General features: G+C 41.1%; 1 protein-coding gene across 1 annotated transcript in view; it reads right to left on the reverse strand.

The window, feature by feature from the left end:
* Positions 1 to 7,129: 7,129 nt before the first annotated feature.
* The window catches only part of LOC118418630 (probable G-protein coupled receptor CG31760), a 27,479-nt gene continuing 9,642 nt past the window's right edge, over positions 7,130 to 24,966 (reverse strand). The window contains exons 2-12 of the mRNA XM_035824639.1: positions 21,587 to 21,770; positions 21,181 to 21,301; positions 20,459 to 20,655; positions 19,742 to 19,886; positions 16,757 to 16,825; positions 16,226 to 16,335; positions 13,753 to 13,967; positions 10,749 to 10,887; positions 8,960 to 9,065; positions 8,175 to 8,411; positions 7,130 to 7,861 (exon numbers count right to left, since the gene is read on the reverse strand). Of these exons, the coding sequence (XP_035680532.1) occupies positions 7,697 to 7,861; positions 8,175 to 8,411; positions 8,960 to 9,065; positions 10,749 to 10,887; positions 13,753 to 13,967; positions 16,226 to 16,335; positions 16,757 to 16,825; positions 19,742 to 19,886; positions 20,459 to 20,655; positions 21,181 to 21,301; positions 21,587 to 21,770 (1,688 nt within the window). The 3' untranslated portion in view covers positions 7,130 to 7,696. The remainder of the gene's footprint in view (positions 7,862 to 8,174; positions 8,412 to 8,959; positions 9,066 to 10,748; positions 10,888 to 13,752; positions 13,968 to 16,225; positions 16,336 to 16,756; positions 16,826 to 19,741; positions 19,887 to 20,458; positions 20,656 to 21,180; positions 21,302 to 21,586; positions 21,771 to 24,966) is intronic.

Consider the following 24,966-nt stretch of genomic DNA (forward strand, 5'->3'; position numbering starts at 1 on the left):
TATTCTTTTCTACTTCTGGTTAGCTAAGTGGAATGAAATTACAATTACTTTATATGGATCTCTTTGAACTCGTGTCCAGCCATATACATGGTTTACCCACTAAACCAAAACGTGACAGGTATAAAACCCTTTCTTGTTACTCGCACACCAGTACTCTGATAATGGACAGTTCATTTCAAGTTTCTTCATAATATCAGAGACCGTTGTAAACCATTGCTACTCAAGCTAACACGAATTCTTAAAATATCTTAACTAATGTATAACTACAATATTACTCTATAGCATATCAAGGCTAATGTCATTTAATGTCTTTAAGAATCAAATCTCCAAGCAGATCCTACGGTAGCATAAATAGTATCAAAAGCTGGCAGAGGAGTGAAGCCGGCCTAGGAGTGTGTTTGGCAAATGGACACCTCTTGGCTGACTACACGCTTTGGCCAGTTTGGTACTATTTTATGCCATTGTAGGATCTACTTGAAGATTAATCTACAGCCACATGTGTGGGCAGCTGATAAACGACGGATCATACACTACATTACACACTACTACCTCCTTCCATAGCTCGCCGTTGTCTTCCGCTGGCAGGATGATTTTACAGAATATCTTTTTTTTTTAACACCGAACAGTCATATACGTGTATGATAGAATTGAAATATGAATATAAACGTAGTTCAGAAATGCCACTGAGAAAAGGTAAATGCCCAACCTTTAGATTAGTTACTTATCTCAATTTTGAGATTTTATTGCCTCTGTGAAATATTTGGTAAAGTGTACCATTCCAAAACGAGGACCTGGTCACACCGCGTCGTACGATCGTCGTACGATTACAAACTAGGTCAATCTTGGGATAGCCGCGTCCTGCAAAATCCAGCTTCCTTGTTACGGAAAAGCCCGTCCTGGATCCTTGTCAGTGGTTAGTTCTGTCTACTCCGGCTTAAAAATTCTACGGCATCAAAATCGTACTACAACTAAAGACAAACTTGACCAAGCCGTAAGTCATCGTGTCTCGGATACGCACGTGCGAACATTGACCCTGTCCGCCTTCCAATTCTGAGCACGAACCACGCCTGTAATAAGATCTAAATTGTTTGAGTCCTTGTGCAGAGAGCCAGAAAATTCGAAGTGGTCTAATTTCTAATCTCAGCCTTCCCCACACAACAGGTACTTGAAGAATCGATGTAGTGGTCCAAAATGATGTTTGGCGTTCAAGGCCTCTCGCTTTTACCTTCAGTGAGCAAAGCACTAGTACTGAATGAAATTTCCCTTGTGGCGTACGAACAGCGCCCTCCCCACTGCACAGACGTCATTCCTCCCATACAAAGTCTACCTCGCGATTGCTGAGAAGCTCTTTTCTACACTTCTTTCCACACACTTGTTGTGTTCTTCTACCTCGCCGCGCCGCAAGTCCAGTGATCAATGATAGGGGCCACCACAGCTCGCCACTCTTGTCTGTCATGTGCCTGCTTTCTGCCCCCTCCTAGTGTACCCCAGCTCATCCGTGTTCCCAGCTCCTTCAAGTTTATATTTCAATACGAACTTGTTCACATCATTCTGAGTTTTAAAAACATCTCCTAATGCCCTGCAGAGTAAGGTGATTACATGGATAAGTATCACTATTGTGAGAGCCTTCTCCCTTGTTATACTTTATCTCACTCTCTTCGGTGGACTGACTTGATTGTGAAATTTCGACACAAGATGTTAAGCTGGCAAAATGAAGTCAATCAACTACTAACGTTACATTAACTGTATCAACAAAAAATAACACTACACACAAGACAAGATGTAACAGATGTCTGTGTTTGTGTGTGTGTGTGTCTGTGTGTGTGTGTGTGTGTGTGTGTGTTTATGTTTCCAGATATTTGTGATCAGCATAACTTTTGAACATATGAAATGATATTTTATGACATTTTGTATGTGTGTAGGAGTTGAGAAGACGAGAGTCATCTTTGATTGTATCTTTTGACATGCATGAACATGCAATGGTGTTGGTTGTTAAGTGGCAGATAGCTTGTGATATAAGGAAGAAGTGGTGTAGTTTTGGGCCCCCGAGCAGCCTACGCTGGTTTCCATTGTATTTGTCATCATAAAGTTGCAGTATTTACATCGTTTAAACGGTAACGTTATTTCATTTATGAAAACACCGATAAATCAAAACAACATGATTGCGTTTGCAGCAACCACCACAGCTTGCGAGACAATGTACCACGATTGGCGTCAGTTCAAGTGTACACCTACTGTATGCATGTAACGTTAACACTCAATGTTACATATTCCTATAGGCTTAGGTAGTGGGTTGTTCTTCACTGTGCCTACTGGGACACAGTATTATACGACAGAGTCCCACCCCCTTATTTCTTCGTCTTTTACCTAGTACCTCGCCAGCCTACTCGCCAAACAGAGGTTGGGTCGCGTAGATATAGTAGTACTCTTCCGTAAGAGGAGCGCCGGTGTAATTTTTCCGACTACTATATCAACGCGACTCAACCTCTGCTTGGAGAGTACGCCAGCCGAAGTCATAGCGGGTACACATGAGAAGGGTTTTAATGTGAGACCTCATTACCTCCATGAAATGTCATGGAGGTTATATTTTACCCCGCGTTTGTCTGTCTGTGTGTGTGTCTGTGTGTCTGTGTGTGTGTCTGTGTGTAAACAACATAACTCAAGAACGGCTGGGTGAATTGGTTTCATACTCGGTGTGTTGGTAGTGTGTGATGAAAGCTGGAAATGATTAGATTTTGGACCACCTAGCGACTTCCCTTGGTACTGCAGCGCAACTTCCGGGACATTTGGGTGGTAGATAGCTTTTAGCGTCATGACAAAGTGGGGCAAGTTTCAGCCCCCTAACATGTAATTGTGGAACTGCAGGGGCGTTTTTGTCAAGACATTCCAAAGAGGGATTGACGGATTGGCATCATATTAGGTATGCAGGTACCTTAGGCAAAGATGTTCATAATGAAATACATGTTATGCAAGTGAGGACTTAATTTGCATAATTAATGAGGAAATTGTATAATTCCATTGTTTCCAATAACTGGACTTCAATAAATGTAACACATGTTAATTATGATAGGTGGAATATAAGTAGATACCAAATATGGTAATGAGGAACTTATTTGCATAATTTATGTAAAAATTGCAAAACCGCTTTATGATCATTAATAATGGGAATTTTATAATTGACATGTGTACGCCTGTCAATGATGAACAACACCATGCATAAATTATGTTAATGTATTAGTCAAATGCATGAAATTTACAAAAGCTCTAAATGTTCATGGAGGTATGAGGTCGCCGAACTCTAGTTTCATTTCTACTTGATGTGGGCGTTTCATGGAATTTGAAATAAGCCAGGCACTATATACAGCTGGATGACGCTGCGTGTCAAAAGAAAGATCTAAAAAAAAAAAAGAACAAATGCCCTTTTAAATCGAGGTTATGACCTCTATTACAAACGGAATGATACTGCCCTGTTGAGCGTAGATTTACTAGTTTAAGGCTACCCGCGAGGCCGGTGCAGTCATTATGGGCTGTTATACTGCTGGAAGAAGCTATCAGTCAAGTGTGAAAAATGAATCGCAGTTGAACTAGAATTGGTTTATGACAACGTTGACATGTATTGATTTCACAGCAAGTTCACAGCAATTATCGTGATACTAAGTTAAATTTATATACAACTTAACATAACTTTCTGCCGTTCTGGCAAAGGTAACAAGTAGTCTTGGTCAGTTGGGACGATCCAGATCTTTGATTATTATTTTTTGAATAAAATTTCCAAAAAAATATTGTTTTGCCGTTCACTGCTGTAAACACAATAATACTTGTGTTCCATTTGACCTTGCTATATCAATTTTGCATATCAAACTTACAGTTAAATCAAACATTAATAGAAACACCTTGCATTACACTTTTTCATATATCTTTGAACATCGGACCTCCAAAAAATTTCCCAAGATTGCATCTTTCTCATACAACACTAGCATACGTGCTATGCTTATTTGATTTTAAACCTGTTAGTTTAGATTGTGATTTTAAAATACTTATTTGGTTAAAATGGGCATACTAGTATGAATGATAATTTGTAAGTGGTTAGCAGTGGACAGTCATTTTATATCATTATCTGTAAAATGTATAATTCAGTCTGTAATTCGGACATACTTTTCATAGTTTGTCAAAATGATCATACTTCCTTCTTTTCTTCCTACCATCCTTGCCTCCTTCAATCGCCTCTTCATCATTTTTCCTTCCTTATGGATTGACATGCATGTATTTCATGACTAGTAGCACAATATACTACTCAGACTATGTACCTTTTTTGAGTATCCATCATCCAAGACCAGCGACATTTTAAAAAGTAGTAGCGATATGAATAATCAATGTTAATTAAAAAATGATGCAAGTGGTGTCGAAAAGGTTAATAGTTACACTGATTTTACTTGCCAATGGGAATGTAAAATAAATGGCGTGAACACCAGTTATCTGCACCATACTTGATTTTGCAAACGCTCCGTCAACTCTGCAGGATGTAATCTCGAATGTTGTCTATATTGGTGATCATGAAACCCCCTGAGATTATAATGCTGATCTCAAAGCAATAACGCCTTGACCGGTAGGGAGTCTGTCAGGTAATATTGACGGGATGATAGTTCAGGAGATAAGGAACGGTAGACGGAATGGACTGATACTATCACTTGTCTTTGGCCCAAATGAGTGTACACTACAAATGCATCAATATTTGGAATGTTCTTCCCCCCTCCCTCAAGAATTTCACTTCTGTGCTAACCATTATTTCAAGCTTAGAAACACTCTACTGTCCAACCCCAGCCTCTTCTGAGTCTTTTACGCTGTTGTCATGTTCTGAGTTATAGTTCATTTACATTTCTGATTGATAATTAGCCTTAATTATAACATTCTGTTTCATATATTTGCTGAATCATTTAAATAACAGATGGACTGTTGACATTTCTCCATTGTTACTATTCTTTAACATATCTTATATTTTCTAGATTAGTATTAGTTTAGTTGAGTGGGGGAGGGCATTGTACACGCTATGCAGGCTTCTCTCCTCCTCCAGCACTTTTGTTTACTTTTCTATACTTAATTGTTATTGGTTTTATTATGTACCAAGTAAACAAACAAACAAACAAAAGAAATCACGCCTTGTGGCCTTACCGACGGACCAGTATCGGTATAGTAGATACATTCTGTGAAATGACTTAATCTTTTCTCTAATTGTTGATTCTCCATCGTCAGGAAATGATTATGTTCTGTAATGCGTAACAGCGATTTGATAGCCTACCGCATATAACTGTTGCTAACGCTGCTTTTTAAACGCTATTTATTTTAACACAGAACGTTTCTGTCTCGCACGGTCAGTTCCATTTGAAAAGGTTTGTACCATATAGCTGGTCGGTAGTGGCTCATGATTTTCGAGCATATCATAACTTTAGAGAGAGAGGTCAAAATGTATAAAACGCGTAAAAAGCTAACATTTCAATTGCACATGACGCTATACGACAGCAAGGTAAAAAATTTGAAATAAGATAAATGGAAAAAGTGTTCCAGTTCAGCTACCCACTCAAACATTAGCAGCGGCAGTGTACGAATTTCCTCTACCTATTTTGATTGCTATAGTTCCCGGTATTTCATCAGAACAACATCATCACCAAGTTTTGAAAATCTTCTTATTCCCCACAGGTTATCCTGACTTTGTACCCAAGTGCGATGTACATGAAAAATCTACTTGGCCGGCCTCTTCCACTTCACCTCATCTACCCCCATCCTCTCACGTACATCCTACTGGCGGTATCTTCATCCCCAATCTCCTGTGATATATATGCGCCATTTCATCGTCCACTCCACTAGCGTCTACACAGAAGTACCGGACGATGTTTGGAACTCTTCCAACACGTTCCCGCCACCACAATTACACCGGTCCTTGCAGGAGCAAAGAGGCAGATTTGTCAATTAAGCCATGCGATCGGCTCACCGTCAATTGGCGTTGGAGTCAAGATACGGGAGGGACGACAAGCGGTGTTTATGGATCCTCCGATAGCAAGGGAAATAAATATATCTTCTCGCGACATATGCCAACCTAAACGTGCCAATGATAGAAGATATATGGGCACGGTTATTGACTGTCTGGGCTACACAACCTTATAGTGCAGGTCAAATCATGCGTCTGCTGAGGGTAGAGGGAGCTTGCTCTTAGCCACCATAGCAAAAAGGATCGGCTGGTCTGCAACTTAAACTATTCTCTATCATAGATTACGGTAATTTCATTACCTTCCATCACAGTAGGTAGAAATGACTGGATTGTGGTAACTGTAACTAATGGATGCAAGTGCGAAATAATAACGTACTCGTCCTTCGAAATAACTACTTCTCCGTTTATTGTAATGACGATTGATGCATTAAATGATTGGAGTAGCAGCTATCGCATGTTACTGCCACAAGACATTACAGATAGATAACTTTAATAAACCATGAAACATAATCGGTCTACGCAAATTATCCAATCAATATAACGTGTTCCGTTAGCAGAAAGTATATATTAAAGAGCCAAATTGTTTAAAGCACGACCTGATGAATGTAACATGCACGGTAGAAATCTGCGCGCGACCGCTCATACTGTGAAATACATACGTGAAAAAAAATTCAAGTGACAAGTTTCTTGTTTACAATCATTACCACACAGCAGAATATTTGATTCCACAATGTTGATAATCTATCAGACACACGGCTCAGTGTGATACTTGAGCTAATTAAGGCCATGCATGTTGATATGATTATATGGATGACATCGCCGCGCGCATAAAATTTTCAACCATACTGGAAATCGTACAAAGAAGTTACAAAATGAGCAAATAGATGTCGTAGATTATACATAGAAAATACATCGGAAAACATATACTTATGCCAATGTCAATTCCAAAGAAGAAGATGTGAAAGAACAAAAATGAAGAATCCATTGTTCGGTATTCCATACTCTTCGTGTTTGGTCATTTGTTCAACCGCCCTGGCTATAATGAAGGCAACTTTGTTGGCCACAATTTTTCCTATTTGCTCGCTCGCAAACTGAAAAGTGTACTTGGGCCTACTGAAAAGTGTACGGAGTTTGAACATTGGGCGCCATCAAAAACCTCTGAGTCAATGATCTGACTGATGTAAGTGATGAGTGAAATGTAATCACTATGGTAATATGTACATCTACCTCCGTGTACATGCCCTTGTACCTGATGGCCAAACAGTTCTATAGACATTTATCTTTAACGGAGAAATACACATTTCAATGCTATAATATTCTCTTTGAATGAGTGACAAGAGAAAGAAATGCATGTTATCTACAGATCACTCGGATCTGTTATAGTGTTACTCACTAGATTCAACTTCACAAAAAGTGAGCACGTCACAAAGATAAAGATAGACCTAACAACGTAAATAACAAGGAAATAAAGTGCAATACTAATAAACTCACACTCTGCATAACTCTGTATGCCCTGCAAATCAAAACTCCAAAATTCCTTTTTACATCTTTTAGGGCTACATCATTTACAAAAGCTCGGCCCATGAGCGGTTGCCAAAAGCCGTATCCAAATGTCGACTCCACTGGTATGACCCAAGCCGAATTTTCCAAGACGGTCAACATGACCTATTGGTGCTCACATTCTACAGTCTTCGATCTACCCTTGCATTAGTTTTAAGCTGTGGTCTGGACCCCGTTGTTTATGTGGCTGGGTTCTTGAGCGCTACCACCGGCATCCAACATGGCCTCCACCTTTCTCAAGATGTCGTCTTTGTCCTGTGAGGAACGGCAGCGCTCCTTGACGTTCTGAAGAAGTTTTTCGATCTGTTCCACCTCAACCTGTTATAAAAGACAGTAATTCAATATTGTTATACGATGGAGGTGTACCGTGAAAGGACAGATAAAGGCTTCACAGATCAAGACGGTTTTTCAGAAGTACGTCTGATTAATGTATGCCAGTTAAACTTTCAATAGACCCATATGCGCATTGTTCAGGTTACTTTAGTTTGGAACCAACTTAGTTGAGGAAAGTATAACACTGTCCATCCTCCTTTTGATGTAAGCTTGCCCTCATTCTCGCTAGGCTATGCTCTCGCGGGAACACATCTCAAAATGTCACTAGTTATTGGTGCTATCTTTGACCCATCTTTACCTCAACGGTAACCGGTCCATTGTCAGCTGTTACGGAATTGAGTTCAGTATTCAGTGGAATCTGACTGTCTGCCAAGATCCAGTCCTCTATTGGTGTTTGCAGCTGCTGCCCGGGTTTCTTCGTCAGCAGGAACTTCCCTGATGCAGAGCTGGCCGGCGTGCTCTTGGCCTGTGTTGTCGTTGTGGTTCCCGTTTGTGGCAGATCCTGACTGCGCTTACACTTGTAGATCATGTATACCTAGAACAATAGGTGATGAACTGTCAGTTAGCGTATCTACACGTACGGTATTTACAAGATACATTGAAGCAAAACAAACAAAAACCTGATGCTATATGATGGATATCTTTCGAATCTCGAAGTGGGCACAGCCTGGTATAACTGTGAAGGGGTCCTGCATGGCTCTTAACACCATTGGGCCCAAACCATATAATTCTCCAAGTATCCTATTACATCACTTCTGCCTTACATGCTGCCATAGTTCCACCAGTGCGTGGTCCAATAAAGACAGACAGACAAACAAACAAACAAACAAACATATAAACTGATTACAATATCTCTATTTTCATGGAATCGGGCAATACTTATATGCTAATACTGTTTACAGTAGAGTGGACTCATTCCTCAGCTAACCGATGTCTATCGCACCGCAGTCGTCCTTTATTAAGACATCTGGAGCCGCAGTGTTTAAAGTTAGAGCTTTCTATCAGCCTTCCAAACTGACCTCGTTGCGTACATATTCGTATTTAATACCTGCTAATACTATTATTTTCTCTAGATCCACTTACCTTGCTCCCAAAGAGCAGTCCGAGCATCATGGTGGCAGTCAGCTGACTGTGAGCGAACAGGAGGACATACTGAACATCCGGGTCAGCTGGGTCCTGCAGGAAGATCCTACAGGAGAGATGTGAGCTTCATCATTATACCGCTGTTGGCTGTTTTTCTTGTTGCCAAATCTCTACCTAGTACCCGTAAACATGGTAATGCATAACAACATTGGTGCTGTCAAGAAGAATGTCTCACTTTGCTATCTTCTAAATCTTATATGTTTTGGCATGGCTGGCAATGAGTAATTCACAAAAATGTATGGACACTTTTATGGCCAAATTCACCATGTTGAGTTGGATGGACAGCTGGTATTGGCTATAGCCTGACTAATCCACGATTTCTCCTGGTCAGGCTTAAAGAAGCTTGATGGCCAACACCTCTATGTCAGGAGAAGTGTCAACATCCTAATCCTGTTGATTTATTGTCAGGATGGCTGAGTGATTGCTGGCTTTCTTCTGGAGATTACCAAGCTCCTATTGGACGGATTTTCATAGTAAAAGAAGGGTCCTGAACTCCTATTGGTGAATCTAGGAAATGGAATGGTTCACTCGAATGGCCACAGACTCTCTAGAAGGACACAGCCCATGACAGCGAAAGATTTTGTTACCACCGACAAGTAATGGCTCGATGTGTGATGTACTGCGGTGTCAGCTAAATTGTACACCTTCTCCCTACACGCCCAGAAGGCAGTAGTACGTGTTTGGCGTCATTTGTGACGTATGTGACCTACTAAACCACGTCTTTTTCATTCCCACAGGTCATAAAATTCAACATTACCGCCGGAACATGTTATGATTCGTGTTAGCTAGGAGTTGATGACAAAATGCCTTGCAGTACAATGCTTTTGTGACGTAAAGCTATCCATCCCCACCTACGCCCAACCCCACATGTTCTTGGGCGCCGTTTCAATGTTTAGTGTACACAGTAACTTTGGACATTTGAAAGTTACTTTTCCAGCAATGCTGGCCACCTAACCATTACCACTAGCTTGTCATGTACAACCCATTAGCCCTTACAGTGAAGCTGCGCCCATTGTGTCCCTGAGTGTGAAGAATTGTATTCGTCAACCGCTATTCATTCTTTACGGAACGCACATTTGCCCTGACCCTCTAATGGAAAAACTTTCTCCTTTCAGGACGTGTCGCCACGTAAATCCTACAGAACGTCACAGGGTTTTGTCTTGACGTAGATCTTACAGCAAGTCGCAAAGTTTTGTCTGGTCTAATAGATGTCACCATTTTCCCCGCCTCAAAATCGTCACAGAAAATTAATGCGCAGTGTATAGAATTTATGGACCTGCCAATTTCCGATACGGCGACTGTAACAGAAGACAGGTTTAGCATCGAATGCAGTCCCGGTATGATAAGTTGGTAACCTCTTTTAGACGACAGCTACATGTGTCACTGTTTGATTTGCCTACGTGCACTTAACCCAACCGGCATATCAGGCAATATCGTCCGCCGGCTACATGTATGTAGGTTAGCACTCCTTCGACCATTTGCAGCTTTGTACATCCTATCGTATACGTATTTCTCTCGGATATACTGGTCTTCTGGGAACAGCATAAGTGGACAAACTGATCCCTTAGGACTTCTTGGACATTAGTCTGATGCTAAAAGTGGCGTTAAGGGTGTGAAATACAATAACACCTGTTAGAATAACACCTCTACAGCCCAACCTCTTCATATTCCGTGTCCTAGATATACAGGGCGTACCACATACATCACGGATACAGCAGAATGTACCTACATGGCTATGTTCAGGAAGACAGATAGAAGTGTCTCGTTGTAGATGGCCCAGGTGATAAACTTGCTTTCGTTGAACTCTGACGGAGCCTTGCGCACCACCCAGCACAAGCGGATTCCCCAGACCAGCAGCAGGAGTTCGCCTGGACAGAACAGAACAAAACGGAATTAAAAGAGGCAGATGGAGAAAATCAAGTTCGAAAACTTGTAAAAGTGACTCAATTCTACTAACCATATCCACAAAAAATGTTTCGTACGTGGCGTAACTGGAAGAGTGCTGGGCTTGGAACCCAGAGGGCCCGACTTCGATACTCGATACTTGGAGAAGGCACTTGACCTTCCATACTTCACATAGGTGTAAGAATGGGTTGTCTCTCCCAAAGCAAATAAATACAAAAAATTCCTATTGCAAGTGTTCTGTGCCAATCTTCAAACACGCAGAGGTAACAAGGGCACTCTGGGCGAAATTCGACAACGAAGGATTTACTTACATGTAGATTAATCAAAACTACAATGTAATAAGAGTTCCGAAAAAAATGAAAGACATTTCCTGCTATGTTTGAAATGTCAACACAAATTTCTCTACTGTCATGCATGATTTGGAGATGGTCCTCAAAGAAGCCACTTTCTGTAGAAATGTCTAGGGGCGTAAGGTTGTGTTTGATGGAAAGCTAATAGGCTGCATACGTTTTGTCTACACGACTTATTCTGACCATCGCTTTAGTTTGCGGGGCTCTTTGGTTTTACTTGAATGGTTATTACTTTGGGGAGAAGGAGAACCGAGAGGCAAAAGCCCATACCATCAATGGATCCATTCTAGTGGAATGCACGCATAAGTTAGTGATTTCTCTACTTTGCAACCAAACACCGAGCTCTTCAATGTGATTTCCATACGTCTTGCACACTTGGGCATTATATGTTTTCTTAACGATGCCTTTTGAAGTTGCCATCTTAAGTGCATGGCGTTTGCTGTTTCAGTGTCAGGGGACTGGATGGTGAGTTTCGAATAAAACTGCCTCGGGCCGGACAGACGCCACAAATCTCTCCTGAGACTACCACTTCGTCTTAGCCCAGGACTCCGTAAAGAGGCTCTTTTAATCAAGAAGGAAATAGTCCATCTGGCTCTCCTGGGATCCATTGAAATAAAAGTGATTCTTCTTCACGGGGACCTTTTCTTTGACCTGCACACTCCGATGCAGGCAGCCAATTTGAACGACGCACTATCAACACAGCAGGTGGCTTTCAGAATATGGAGGAGTCATCTATCAGCCATGACCAGAAGCGGCACCAATGTCTACTGCCTCAGCGATGTATTAACCAAGCTTGCATGTCTCCGTCTCTCCTCAGGAGTTAAGATTAGCTTTAACGCCCTAATTAAGTTGTTGGCTTATTTCCAACAAGGTGGTTAGTTTTCGTTTGGTATGCTATTTCTTCTCCTTCTTGTGTTATAGTATTAAATCTGCCATCAGTAGCTCAAACGCCGTTACTTAATTTACTTAGAATGAAATGCGCAAACAGATGCCCTTCGCAATAAATATTGGTATCAAGCATTTATATGTCTATGGTATATTGGAGCTATAGAGATTAATGGTCTACTCAATGTCATATTTCCCAGATAAAAAAATGTTCAAGTAAACTACAGTATATGCCCCTTTGAGTTTAAATGTCACATGAACAGATGTGGCAGCTTACTTGCTTGTCCCACCCACGCTATTCAGAAACTTCGGATGGCAATGTGTCACTTTGCACCTACGTCCTCACTCTACTCAGGAGAAAATGACTACCTAGCGCTCAGATCTTACAGGGCTCGTAAAGCCGGGGGTCATTTATTTGAGATCCGCACTTCAAGCACATCAAAAATGCCACCATCGAAAAGACCTGGGGTCCTTCCCTTACTAGCCCGGTCTGGTGCGGTTTGTGCTTACGTTTTATTGAACAGAAGCGATGCGTTACGCTAAAGGCGGTTTACCGGTTATAAAAACACTTTAGGGCTTACTTTGGGTAGAAGTTTTGAGACTCATCTTTCATCATATTGCCAGACCCATCTGACAATCATACCCATAAATAAACCAGATTTATGTCAAGCTGCGGACAGGAATCACAACGAAATAGACGCAGTTTCATGCACTCATTGACTAGGATCCCATAAGGCGACAAGAAATGAAGAACGAAAATCATTGTTGGTTTCAGACAATATCCAGTCATGGTATCACATTGCTGACAATGCAGCATCTTATACAGAACAGGCTAAAACGTATGAAGATATAACATTTCAACAGTAGACAGAATCGAAAGAAGCTGCTGCCCCTCCTTCGCCTAATGAGTCAGATAGTCGAACTTGCCGAGGCTATGTTTCTGACTCATGGATGGAGAAGGCATGCTATTATAGTGAGCGTAGTGGGTGCCCAGAAGTGGTCAATGACATTGATCATGCATGAACGGAGCAAACTCGTTAAAAAGCTGATATGAACATCTCTAAAAATAAAATGGATGACGCCTACAATTCCGAAAGCATCCTATCTATTAGTCCAGATTGGTCGATAATGGAATCTGGTCGATAATGGGATAAGCCGCAACTTTGTTTTCCATTATTGCTGTCATAAGTCATACTTATATAGTTGTTACGGTGGAACTTAACAGAAAGCAAGTGTGGTCTAATGACATTGTTGGCTATGTCGACTGTTGGTCACATGCAGAGATGATTTATATCATCATCATAGATCATCTACATGGAAATAGACATGTGCAATTGAAAGAGCCCCCGGGATGGAAAGGTGCGAATTCCGTCTCTCAATGCCCAACTTTCATTGGCTGTAAATAACATTCAACTAACATCAATTTAGAAATGATAAATGTAGTTCCTAAGCCTTTATGAGGCCATAGAGGCAGTGGGTTGTTATCCACTAGTGTGTCCCTGTGGCACAGTATTGGAAGGTGGAGCCCTTAGATAAACACGACATGTTGAAAATGATGCGGTATCTGGAAGCACCCGGCACAGACTATCTTACCAATAGCAGCTGAGTGATCCCACCAGTCGGACGGACACTGGACGGTTTTGAGCTCCCCTCGGGCGCGGCTGGTGACCACCCGGGGTGGATCCACGATGGTTCGCACGGCCACGTGAGCCGCGAAGATCAGCACGATGCCGAGAAGGTACTTCATAAGATCCTGGTCCGTGATGCGGACTGGTGCAGCAGACTTGACACGGAATACCACCGAAATTCTGTGGCAAAAAAAGTTTACATGACACTAGTCGCATGTTTGTTAACAGCACCATACACACGGCAAAGGGCGGCGCTACGCTATTTTCATAACTCACCGGTAAGCTTCAATGCTCTGGAGTCCATTTAGATGGAGAAGATATCTGTAGTAAGTGATGGCCCCACCGGGAAATGGTCGAAAGTGTATTGACTGAGTGTGTCCTAGCTGAGTTATCGTCCTTCGTCACAGCGGAAAGGCTAGCTAAGACGTCACTCCATCAGCTCAATGGCTGGGAAAGGACATTGACTCGACACAAAGAGAGGTTGGCATTTGAGAGTATAGCGGGACTGCATGAGACTAGATCTTTCCCCGCTCTACTTCAGCACGTCACGTCATTGTTAGATGCTGCGTAACAAAATCACAGAAGCAGTGCCTTAAAACCAGTTCAATATACATGTAGCACTATCCCACCCATATTATCAAGGAATTAAATTAAGAACCGTTCGTATGCATCATTCATTGTAGTCAAATCTCAAAACGGAAATTCATATTCAGCGTAACCGGTAATACCTATGGGTAGCTTTTGAAAATAAGTACCTCTAAATTCTTGTAGAGTGCAAAATAATCAGCATATAAGCCCACCGAATATGTGTTTTTTGTTCTTCTCAATGTTCATTCTTAAGATCCTATTCTCATATTTCTCGACTTATCAATGTATTGTCAGTTGCATCACCATTAAAGGTTCGAGTTAATATAAAGAAGTAATACTATTGAATAACTTCTTTTAATAGGTACAAAATTATTTTGGGAATGAACATATCATTAAAGAGAACAGCTCTAGTTTTGCCAGTTCAGCTAGTTCAGTTGTTTGTCAGTAATTGACGATGGTACTGTTGTCATCAATACTTGATTAGTCAAGTGTATTGATGAAAGTACGGCCACCGATAAACACAACTCAGTACCTAAGACTGACGTATCTTATTGCTTTGGAAATATCTTTTTTCTTCGGAAAATGAAAACTCAATAGTTTCTAACAACAGTGCCCAAGAGAGAATAAAAACTCAACAGGTTCTGACGACAGCGCCAATTCCATTCCCCTTCCAAATTAAGGTCTCGACATTAATATAATGATACATGGTACATCCTTTGACTAAAGAAATGGTATATAAATCTTAGACTAGCACATTGTAAAGTTGTGAGGATATGCGTGGTGTTGACGTTAAAAACTGAACCTGTCGGTGTTTTGCACAAAGACATCTATTCAAACTCGCAATCGCATTAAAGAGCCCTTTCAGGTCGTGATAGTGGGTGTCAGCATTAATTCATCTAGCGTCATATCACAGTATGTGCTTGATTGTTTGATACAACTAATATTTCTCTTCCCAAGGGACTGTATGATAAGTTTAGGATGACTTTGCTTTGGCTATATCCTGCCATACGCTGGAAGACAGTCATTCGAACAACTAAATTTTAGAAGATGACCATTAGAATTACTTGAAGATATCAGAACAGTTAGAACTACTACAAGACGATCACCAGTACTTCATGTCGTATATGCTTCTCCATAAATACCACATTACGATCGGAAGCTTAGATGGATTCACTTTATTGAGCTTTTACGTTTTATTCATCAACCCATTCAAGAGAAGTCGCGCCAAGAAAAAAGTGTCTTCCGACAGATGCTCGTGGCGTTAATCAATATGCAGATGTCCACACCATCTGTCTTTTTGAAAAGGCCGTTACCCAGCATACCGCTCACCAACGCTTGGATGTGGGGACTTAAGATAAGACTGAGGAAGGACTTTGATGTTCATGCAGTGCTATTCGAAAAGAACCGCCTGGAGTTTTCCATTAGACCAGCGGAAAAAGTGCAACACTTATAGACAGAGATACACTTCCAGGCCTTCAAGCGCACTTCATATTGTATCCTTGCTGGAGGACAGATTGCAACTGTGAAGATAAGGTGCACATGATGAAAGCGCCAAAGAGACTTCTTCGAAAAGTCGTTTTTGAGCAGAGCCTGTAGTCATTTACCTGTTAGACTACTGACGTACGTCAATTTCCTTATGATACGAAAGTTTCACACATAACTACAGACAGATAGACAGACAGACAGACAGACAGACAGACACACACACACACACACACACACACACACACACTCTGTCTCTTTCTCTCTCTTTCTCTCTCTCTCACCACAATGTGTGTGTGTGTGTGTGTGTGTGTGCGTGTGTGCATGTGTGTGTAATATTTTTGCCGAAGACTGTCCCCCTCACGTACCTCCATGTTTTCAGAAGCAGAGCACCGTAAGCCACGGCAAAGCCGACCTCGCGGAACCACGACTTGAGTGTGCAGGTGATCACAGTGGGCGGGGAATAGGCCACCAGAACCTGGGTACAGATCAGACAGGGCGTTAGGAGAAGTACGGTGAAGCTCACCACTGAATCGTAGAGGAGAAAGCCACGATTACGAAACGAAGAACAGGCAGGCCCTTCCTGTGAGCAAAGTACATCTGTATAACTAGTGAAAGTCCCTGGGTTACCTAATGTACATGGCATCATCTAACGGTAAACGTCACATATTTTCAACGAGGACTTGATATTTTCAAAGCAGCAGACTTTATAGATCTTCAGCAAAAAAAGGGACGTTATCTTCATCCACAGACTGGAAAAAGTTGTGTATGAAGGATGGAAGTGATATGCTTCGGTTGAGTAAACCAGGGAATTGAGTTACATATAATAAGACATTCTATCAATGTTTTTGTGAACTATCAAAGAAAGATAAGTAAGAGAATAACGAAATACTTCCTACCGGGCAGTATAAAAGTACAGCTCCCAGGAGCACAAGCCGAAGTAGCACCGGACTCGCGGCCTTCAACACCTATAGAAGCATAGAAGACAAAATAATATTGATAATCACCAAGATCTACATTCATCGTTCAAAGTAATTTTGGTACATTGCATACTTTCTATTGTATAGTACCATGATATAAGGTAGTATAAAATGGTCGCAGCTGTTTGATAGGAGATCAAAGTTACACATGGGCTACCGCATACTGCTCTCTTAGCTGTCGTTAATGTGATCTATAGACACCAATGTCACAGGCCAATGATGCAATACGGGAATATGAGAGGCAAGGGGACGGCGTTGGGCCTTAGGTGTAAGGGAAGTCATAGACCGAATCCAAGTGAAGATGGAGCCAATGTGAAGCTTTGTCACCGATTTTATAATGAGAACGTTGATACATCTCCAGTCAGAACTTTGTAAACTAGTGCAAAGTATTGGTCATTTGGTTCGCCTGAAACAATGATTCTTTCATACATCGATCATCTGAAACGCCCACAACTATGACTCCCAGCCTTTGTCATGCTAACGATATCATTATTAAAAGCTGCCAAGCCCGGATATATCCGGCACACAAATACATGCCCTGTGTGCCGCGCCCGGATATATCCGGGATGCATATTCCCCTGATGTAGCAGCTTTGCGCGTGTGTATCGCACGAACCCCAAAAGTTAGGGACTCCGGCCTTGTTTGGGTTTTTGTTTTGGAGGTCAGTGGCCAACCCTGGCACTGATAGCATTTTATCAGGCTGAAACTCTGGCAGTTTAAGGGTTAACGTGCTTTACAATTAGATACGGATGCAGCGTTAAAAGCGTACTTGACTTGCCTTTGCCATCAGGTCTCCATCAAAAGCTATTAAGGTTTAATGTTCAGCTTAACTAGCCTTCTTAGCATTTGAAAATCTATGGATCGGAAGTTTTCACTTGCACGCCATGGCCGCTTGGGGTTAAAATGAGGAACCCTAACTGTCTCTTAAGAATTAGAATTTGTGTAGCGTGCCCGGATTCAAGCGGTAACAGGTGTAGCTACAACCTTCGGCTATCATTAGTGCGATTCACCATCTGCCAGCTGAGGCACACAATGTTTTCCAAAGTCATTTCAAATCCTCCCCGGGGGGACAAAATCATTACTTTGAAGCACTGGAAGCACGAGACACGGTTAACAAACTCCCATGATGTAGACTATAGTGTGTTGAGAGCTTAGCGAATTAGAAAACGTAATGAATGCAACGTGATCACAGGGAGCATGCTATGATAGAAATGTCATCATGGTTCGCGTCCCGTATATTCTATCAAATGACATATCCGCAAACAGACTAAGAACTAAATTTAGAATAATTAATTTAGGCATAATTAAATCATGTTAGCTTCATGTGTGGTCTGGAGTAACAAATTTCTGCTCTGAATTCTTACTCAACACGTAATTCTTAATTTACACGTACATGGTGATCAGTCCCTGCAGGTAAACATGAAATCAGGAGTTTGCACAGTCAATCATGTTCTTACCGTCTTATCTTCTTATAATGCTTCATTTGGGTATACCGTCTTGCTCTCGTTGTACAGGGGTTTTGGCACGATGAGGCGAGAAAAAAGTAACTGACTTTCCGCATGCATTTCGTATTCTACAAGGGATAACATACTCAGGAGGAGATATGCTCTATGAGTTATACTACTTCAAAGTGTGCTAGATAAATTTACCAGAACGGTAAAACCCATTAAGTTAATGGCCCAAGGGTGCACGTACGACTCTCTATAATGTAATTGACAGTAGTAGATGAAACTACTCATCTCTCACCAAGCCCTTATCTATGTGCTATCATTTTCTTTCTCTCATCTTGATGGGAGAACCTTTTTTTGCAAATTGATATTCACTTCTAATTGAAACAAGAGTCAAAGGACCTCATACCTCAGTGAAATAGAGTTGTTTGTAACTTTCTTGTTGTATTTATCATGCTTAGGTCCGGTCCATCTTATATAAACTTTGAGCTGTCCCGAACATACCATAGTCGGAACAATGAGGCACCTTAGGAAAATTTGGAAGCGAGCCAAATACATCTGTGGGACCTTTATAGCATCTTTGACCCAACTTACTGTTAGGGTCTATAACGTACAAAGCATTAGAATTGTGGACAGATACGACTACAAACAAACAAACACACCACCCGATTGAAATACCTCCATTTTCACGAAGGAGAACTACTGAAGGTTCGAGCACATACATGGAACGAGGCCAGGCGACGTACGGGAAGTGTTTTACAGACGGCAAAAATCACTGCCCAGTGTGTAACTGATACACGCAAAATGATAATAACTGCCCCTCTGATGAAACTTCTCAGTGTGCTGGCGACGTAAGTGGCTTTGCGGAATTTTCACTGAGATTAATTTGGTGCAGGGGACGCACTAATGATGAAAGGCTTAGCCTTCGCGCGTGGGATGACGGGCGTCTGTCTCAGCTCGCCCGAAACGGTGCTGCTAATGGAAACCTCCATTAAGAGAAACTACAAAGTCACCCGCCTGATGAATCTGTATGAAGAAGATTCCATTTAGATAATGAAGACAAGACCCAAATCCGACAGACTTTGTACTGTCACAGTGATCCATCATGAGATGAGGGTGTTATATTGAATATGCAGGGGCGCCCGTGTCCGTGAGCAGATGTCGTATCAGTGAATTAGGTGTTTATTCCCCGAATTACCTTTCATTACATGTACGTCTAAGAGATAAGCTTCATTCCACGTCAATAACAAGTACCAAACTCTGGTGACCTAGTTACAACTAGAATTAATGATATCTCCCTTCTAATAGATCGCAGATATGTTCCAAAATCATCGAATAATGCATCTCAAATTACGAAATTATTTTGTCTAAATGCAACGTTGGCAGGTGACCTAAATAAGCATTTCTCACGTTGCACATTTTATCCATCATCTATTTCTTCGCTCTATTTCCTCACCTTGACGTCGGCGTATTTGAAGGTAAATGTGAGAAGTACTGGGATGATAAGGCCAACTATGAGAAGCTGTGCACCCAGCACACCGGTACGCAGGGTCCAGTCCCATTCCAGGATACAAGGTCGGTCGTCTATGCATTCGTCACAACTGAATAGAACAATGTTAAAGATGCATGGATGAGGGTTAGACATCCAGGAAGTAAGATACACAAGGTAACAATTAGTATACTCAAGCAGTTACTGGATCGAGTTTGGAAACAGAAGTCACAGATATCACCCACTACCTTTCGTCAATGATTGAACAAGACCTGTGGTTCGCCACAATCACCTGCCACAACACTCCGCGAGGCAACGTTAGGTCCTACGCTCAAACAACAGGAGCTAATTGACTTAGTTTTGTTTCCTACTGGGCTATCTAAAAATGTATTCATCTTATTTCTATATCAATGCATACTTTTTGGCTAGAAAAAGGTGAACCACAGATCTTATTTACTCATCACTGACAAAGGTAGTGGATACCCTGAATCGTCTGACTATCCAAATCCATATCCAGTTACTTGAATAACCTTACCTTGCGGAATGTATAAGATGTAGGACAATATCATTTTTAGATACATCCACGGAAACGCGCTCATTAGTGGAATTCATTTGATTTGATCCGCTATTACTCTATCTTATCTTTTTTAAATCTGAAACAATTAGGGAAATTTTCATAATTACCCAGGACTACATCTCAGACAGGAGAAGGACTTATCGTAGTCATTAGTGACCCCGCTTTTCTTCCTCTTGTAGTGCTGCTCCACGTCTGTCCCGTTGTAGTAAGGTGTTGCCGAGGTCGTGTCCGGGAAGTAGAAGCCCTTCTTACACTCACATCGGTAGGATCCCACCTTGAAACCGAGCCCTGAGATCGGCACGCACTAGACAAAGAAATTGTGTATCAGATCGGACCATATGAGGGAATGAAAAGTATGAAATGAAAGACAACAAAAGACACAAAACATCAACATGATGATAAGGTGTGAGCATGTTTTGTGCATATTATTATTATTCATGTACACTTTTACTTTTCCGCCGTTCGGGAGATATGGGCCTGGCAAAATTAAAGCGTAACCCATTGCTAATAACCCAATGAACTAATCGGCACTAACCCTCTAACCTTAATCGACGTAATCGACACTTACGTTATACACTTACTATATTCAACACGGTGCAATTTGTTTTACCAGAAAACATCGCGATGACACTAAGCAAATATCTTAACCATACCCCAATGATTTTTTTTTCTATTTCTAGATCTCGTTTAAGATCTCTCATCTTTGGACATCAAGGATTCGTAAAGCATTCATAAAGACTTAAAAAAAAGGACATTTACTCATGCTTTAACGGGTGCTTCATAACTGGATTTCGTGCAGTAATATATCGTCAGCACAGGAATTTTGTACCTTTGTAGTGTCTCTCTTGCACTTGTGTGAGTTAGCAAACACGTTTCTCTCTTCCCCTGACATGTTGGCACACTGGTTGACATCTACCTGCCTCAGATCAATGTCGATTCCACTCGTGGCCCTGTATATGAAATAAAACAAAGGGATAAGTCTGTAATCTTCAGCACTCCTTACAATAATACAAAATCTTGAGCAGCTGAAACAACTAATGTATGTGCTGCATTGTCGATTAGCACAACAATAAGGGGACATAGGAGACAAAATCTTGCAAATCGATTAGAATGGCTTTTAAGTTTAGTCGTCTACTGCATCTGCAAATGCTAAGCAAATGACAGCTACCTCCTCAACCTACACCAAATGCAGGCAAAGGAATCATTTTATCTATGTCAAAAGATAAAGTATTCACTTGAAGAAGTAACTGTCGTCCTTGAAGCCAAACACGGGCACGGTGAAGGTCATCATCCAGATGTTGCCGCCTCCACAGTCGAAGTACGGCAGACTCCAGTGGCCGTCCTCGTAGCTGACTAATAAGGACGATTCTTCTACAGGTTCCCCTTGAGCTGTGGCGTTGTATCTTTGTGTAAAGAGACCTGTATAAAACAAACAAACAAATAAACAAATAAACAAAAATGAAGATCATTTAACGTATAGTGGCAATTCTTTTATGTCATTACAAATATTACAAACGTTATGATGATGATCATGCAGTGAAAATGATCGATGAAAATAATCAATTAATCACATTAGTTTCGGATGATGGTAACATTTATGTGTGACTTAGATTGAATGTGCCATTTAGGAATACATCTCGCAAAGGAAATTAGAAAGTTGTTGTATATAGCACTAATTAGCATTGTGATCAAGGCAATTAACACTCGGTATCTGGAAAAGTACGACGATGAATCATGGATGATTTCCACAAGATCAACTGCGAAAAATATTAGATTAATTTCCCCTGGTGATTCAGATTAGAGCTTTATGTACATACCGCGCTCTCTCCAGCAATGATAAAGCAGTAAATCAATGACAAGTATATTTACACGCATTGTAAATCATCAGCAAGCGCATAGATGCCGGTCACGAATTCTATCTACGTTGGCGGATAAATGTGTTACCAACTGCAAACAAGGACACGTTCAAATGTCTCGAACGACTAGAGACCGGACTGAATTATGCCTGTGGAAGTTGCAGTGGAAGCCCAGTCGTAATTCAGATTTCACTTAAGCCATGCTGGTTTGATTATATGGATGGCATCCGCACGTACATTAATTTCCGTCTGTTCCTTACAAAAATGAGCATATAAATCATAAGATAAGCAAAAAGGATACTTTTGTCATTCAATGCATTTTCTTATCGTAAAATGTGCTTGTTTTGTCCTAGGCTTGATCCTTGCACAACATGTACTTCGAATTCGAAGTTTTCAAAATCTCTCAAGAAAATATAAACGAACAAAAATAGACTCTATTGTTTGGTATACCATGTTCCATAATTTCAGTCATTTGTAACTACTTAGTTTTCAACTCTTTAGGGGCCCCATCTTAAATTTTTCGCACACTCGTATCAAGTTTGCTTTGCCAGAGAATGTTATCCAGATAGTCTGATCAGTATGGCCGTACCACATTGCCAGGCGTGATGACCACATCAACCGAGCAGGATAATCGATAAAACCTCAAAGACACACAGTTAGGCGTTAATGGTCTTGGTGAACAGCAGAGGAGGGCACGATCTACCGCTCAAATGTTCAACGGGGGGTTAAGTTCTGCGTGGTACTACAGTCATGAACATGATATATTGTGCAGGGAAGTCTTTCGCACTGTACAGTCAAAAAGTGGATGCAACAATCAGCAGGAAATCTGGTTGATGAAGACAGGTGAGAGGTGGTTGCATGCGTCTGTGGTTATACGACTAGGTTATGATTGTAAAACGACCAGTTTATGATTGTAAAACGACCAGCTTTTGATTGCATAATGGTCCGGTGGGGCAATAAAGGCGCTACGCAATTGAGAGAAGCCAAATGAATTTGCCACTCTCCGGCAATGCTGGCCATAGTCATCAGCGGATATCAAGGCACATTCTTCTAGCATACAGGTAGCTTTTTATTTTTGGCTGGAATGATTTTTAAGCATTTTGTTATGGGGAAGTGAAACTACATTATGTTGTGCTCGTAAAGGATTATTTTCCTTGGATACATCATAAATCAATTAGCGCAACAGACAAGGAAGGTATGAAGACAGTTTGGAAAACTGTTCCATAGCGTATATTTCGTCTTATAATCCTTTAGAAAAGCGAACAAATCTAACTCTATTGAAATACATTTTGAATATTTTTAGTTTGATATGGAACGATAGGATCGTTATCATGCCACGATTTTCCCCCAGAATGTGAGTCTCCAGTCTTCGATTAACTGTGTAAGTCATCATCAGGTAATGATAACGTAAGATGTTAGAAAGATACAGATGTTTATGTTCCTTATAAATTTGTCTGTTTACAGCATGGCAGTTTTATTGGCTCGTGGAAGCCTATGCATTAATTGCTGTAATCACTTTCTAATCAAACAGGATCAGTGAAGCATGAATGGTAATCATCATGAAAACTAGTGCTATTATAAGAAATATGTTTTATGAAGTAACGTTACATTGATTTCAAAACATGCCAAATAATATCATCTATCATTGTAATCACGTCGTACAAAGCATCAGCGTGATGTATCAAGGTTGATGTGAGTTTACTGATTTTAATAAAACTTGACAATTTACATTGTACATGTAGTTCAGATGCTTCTTGTGGCCCATAAATATGGGTACATGTATCTGCATCATCATCATCATCATCATAATTCATCCGGTTACACCGATGAAGCACAGTCCAAAGCACATGTTTTCCAGAATGATCTGTCCTTCATGGCAGACACTAAACTAGACCCAATCCAATGTCTCTTTCTATCATCACGTAACTGCATAAAACAACATAACACAGGAATGGCATATTATTATATAGGTATGTACTTTTACACGATGGAATCGATCTGTTGCGCTTACACTCTTACAATTTCATATCAGTCCAGGTATCTATACCAAAATAAACTAACATCGTCATCTGCAAAATTGCCAAGAACTGAGCGATACGAACTGTCAAGAGTCTGGAAGATTGGTAGTTCATACACTCTGTGCAACAACGTCTCTTGAAAAGAAGCTCGTAACTCTGTGAACAGTCAGGTTTGATACCAATCAGTAGTTAATTACGGTTACAGGGACTTCCTAAGCCTCTAATATCATCGGATCATGCACACGTCCTTGCCTCGGTAACAAGCAATCTCCCTATTCCCTACAGACCGTCTCCCAACACGGCGCGAAAGATTAGGTTTGTTCCGTCATCCGTCTTGCTTTTCTTCCCTTTCAGCACCTAAATCCATTTGCCATACGCAAATGTACTGGGTGCCTGCTCCATGGCAGCAGAAGATGTATTGTTAACGTTGAAATAAAGGGTCTTAAGCGGAGTCACTATGTGCAGATGCAAGAGACTCCGACTGAGATATAGGACGCACAAATGCATGAATTGCATGAATGGAATGCAAATACATACTTATCACTTCCATCTTTTAAAGGAGTTTGCTAAATGCAAGGCCATTGACCACTTCTAGGCTCTGAACTACGCTCACTGTGGCAGCATCTCTTCTCCCTAAGTCAGAAAAATCGAGCTTCGGCAAGTTCGACTAACTAACCCAATAGGCGAAGCAGTAGTTACGAAAGACTGCTCGAAAAAAAAAAAAAACTCCCTACTTATTTA

The sequence above is a fragment of the Branchiostoma floridae genome, chromosome 6, assembly GCF_000003815.2.
Source record: "Branchiostoma floridae strain S238N-H82 chromosome 6, Bfl_VNyyK, whole genome shotgun sequence".
NCBI classification, from domain to species: domain Eukaryota; kingdom Metazoa; phylum Chordata; class Leptocardii; order Amphioxiformes; family Branchiostomatidae; genus Branchiostoma; species Branchiostoma floridae.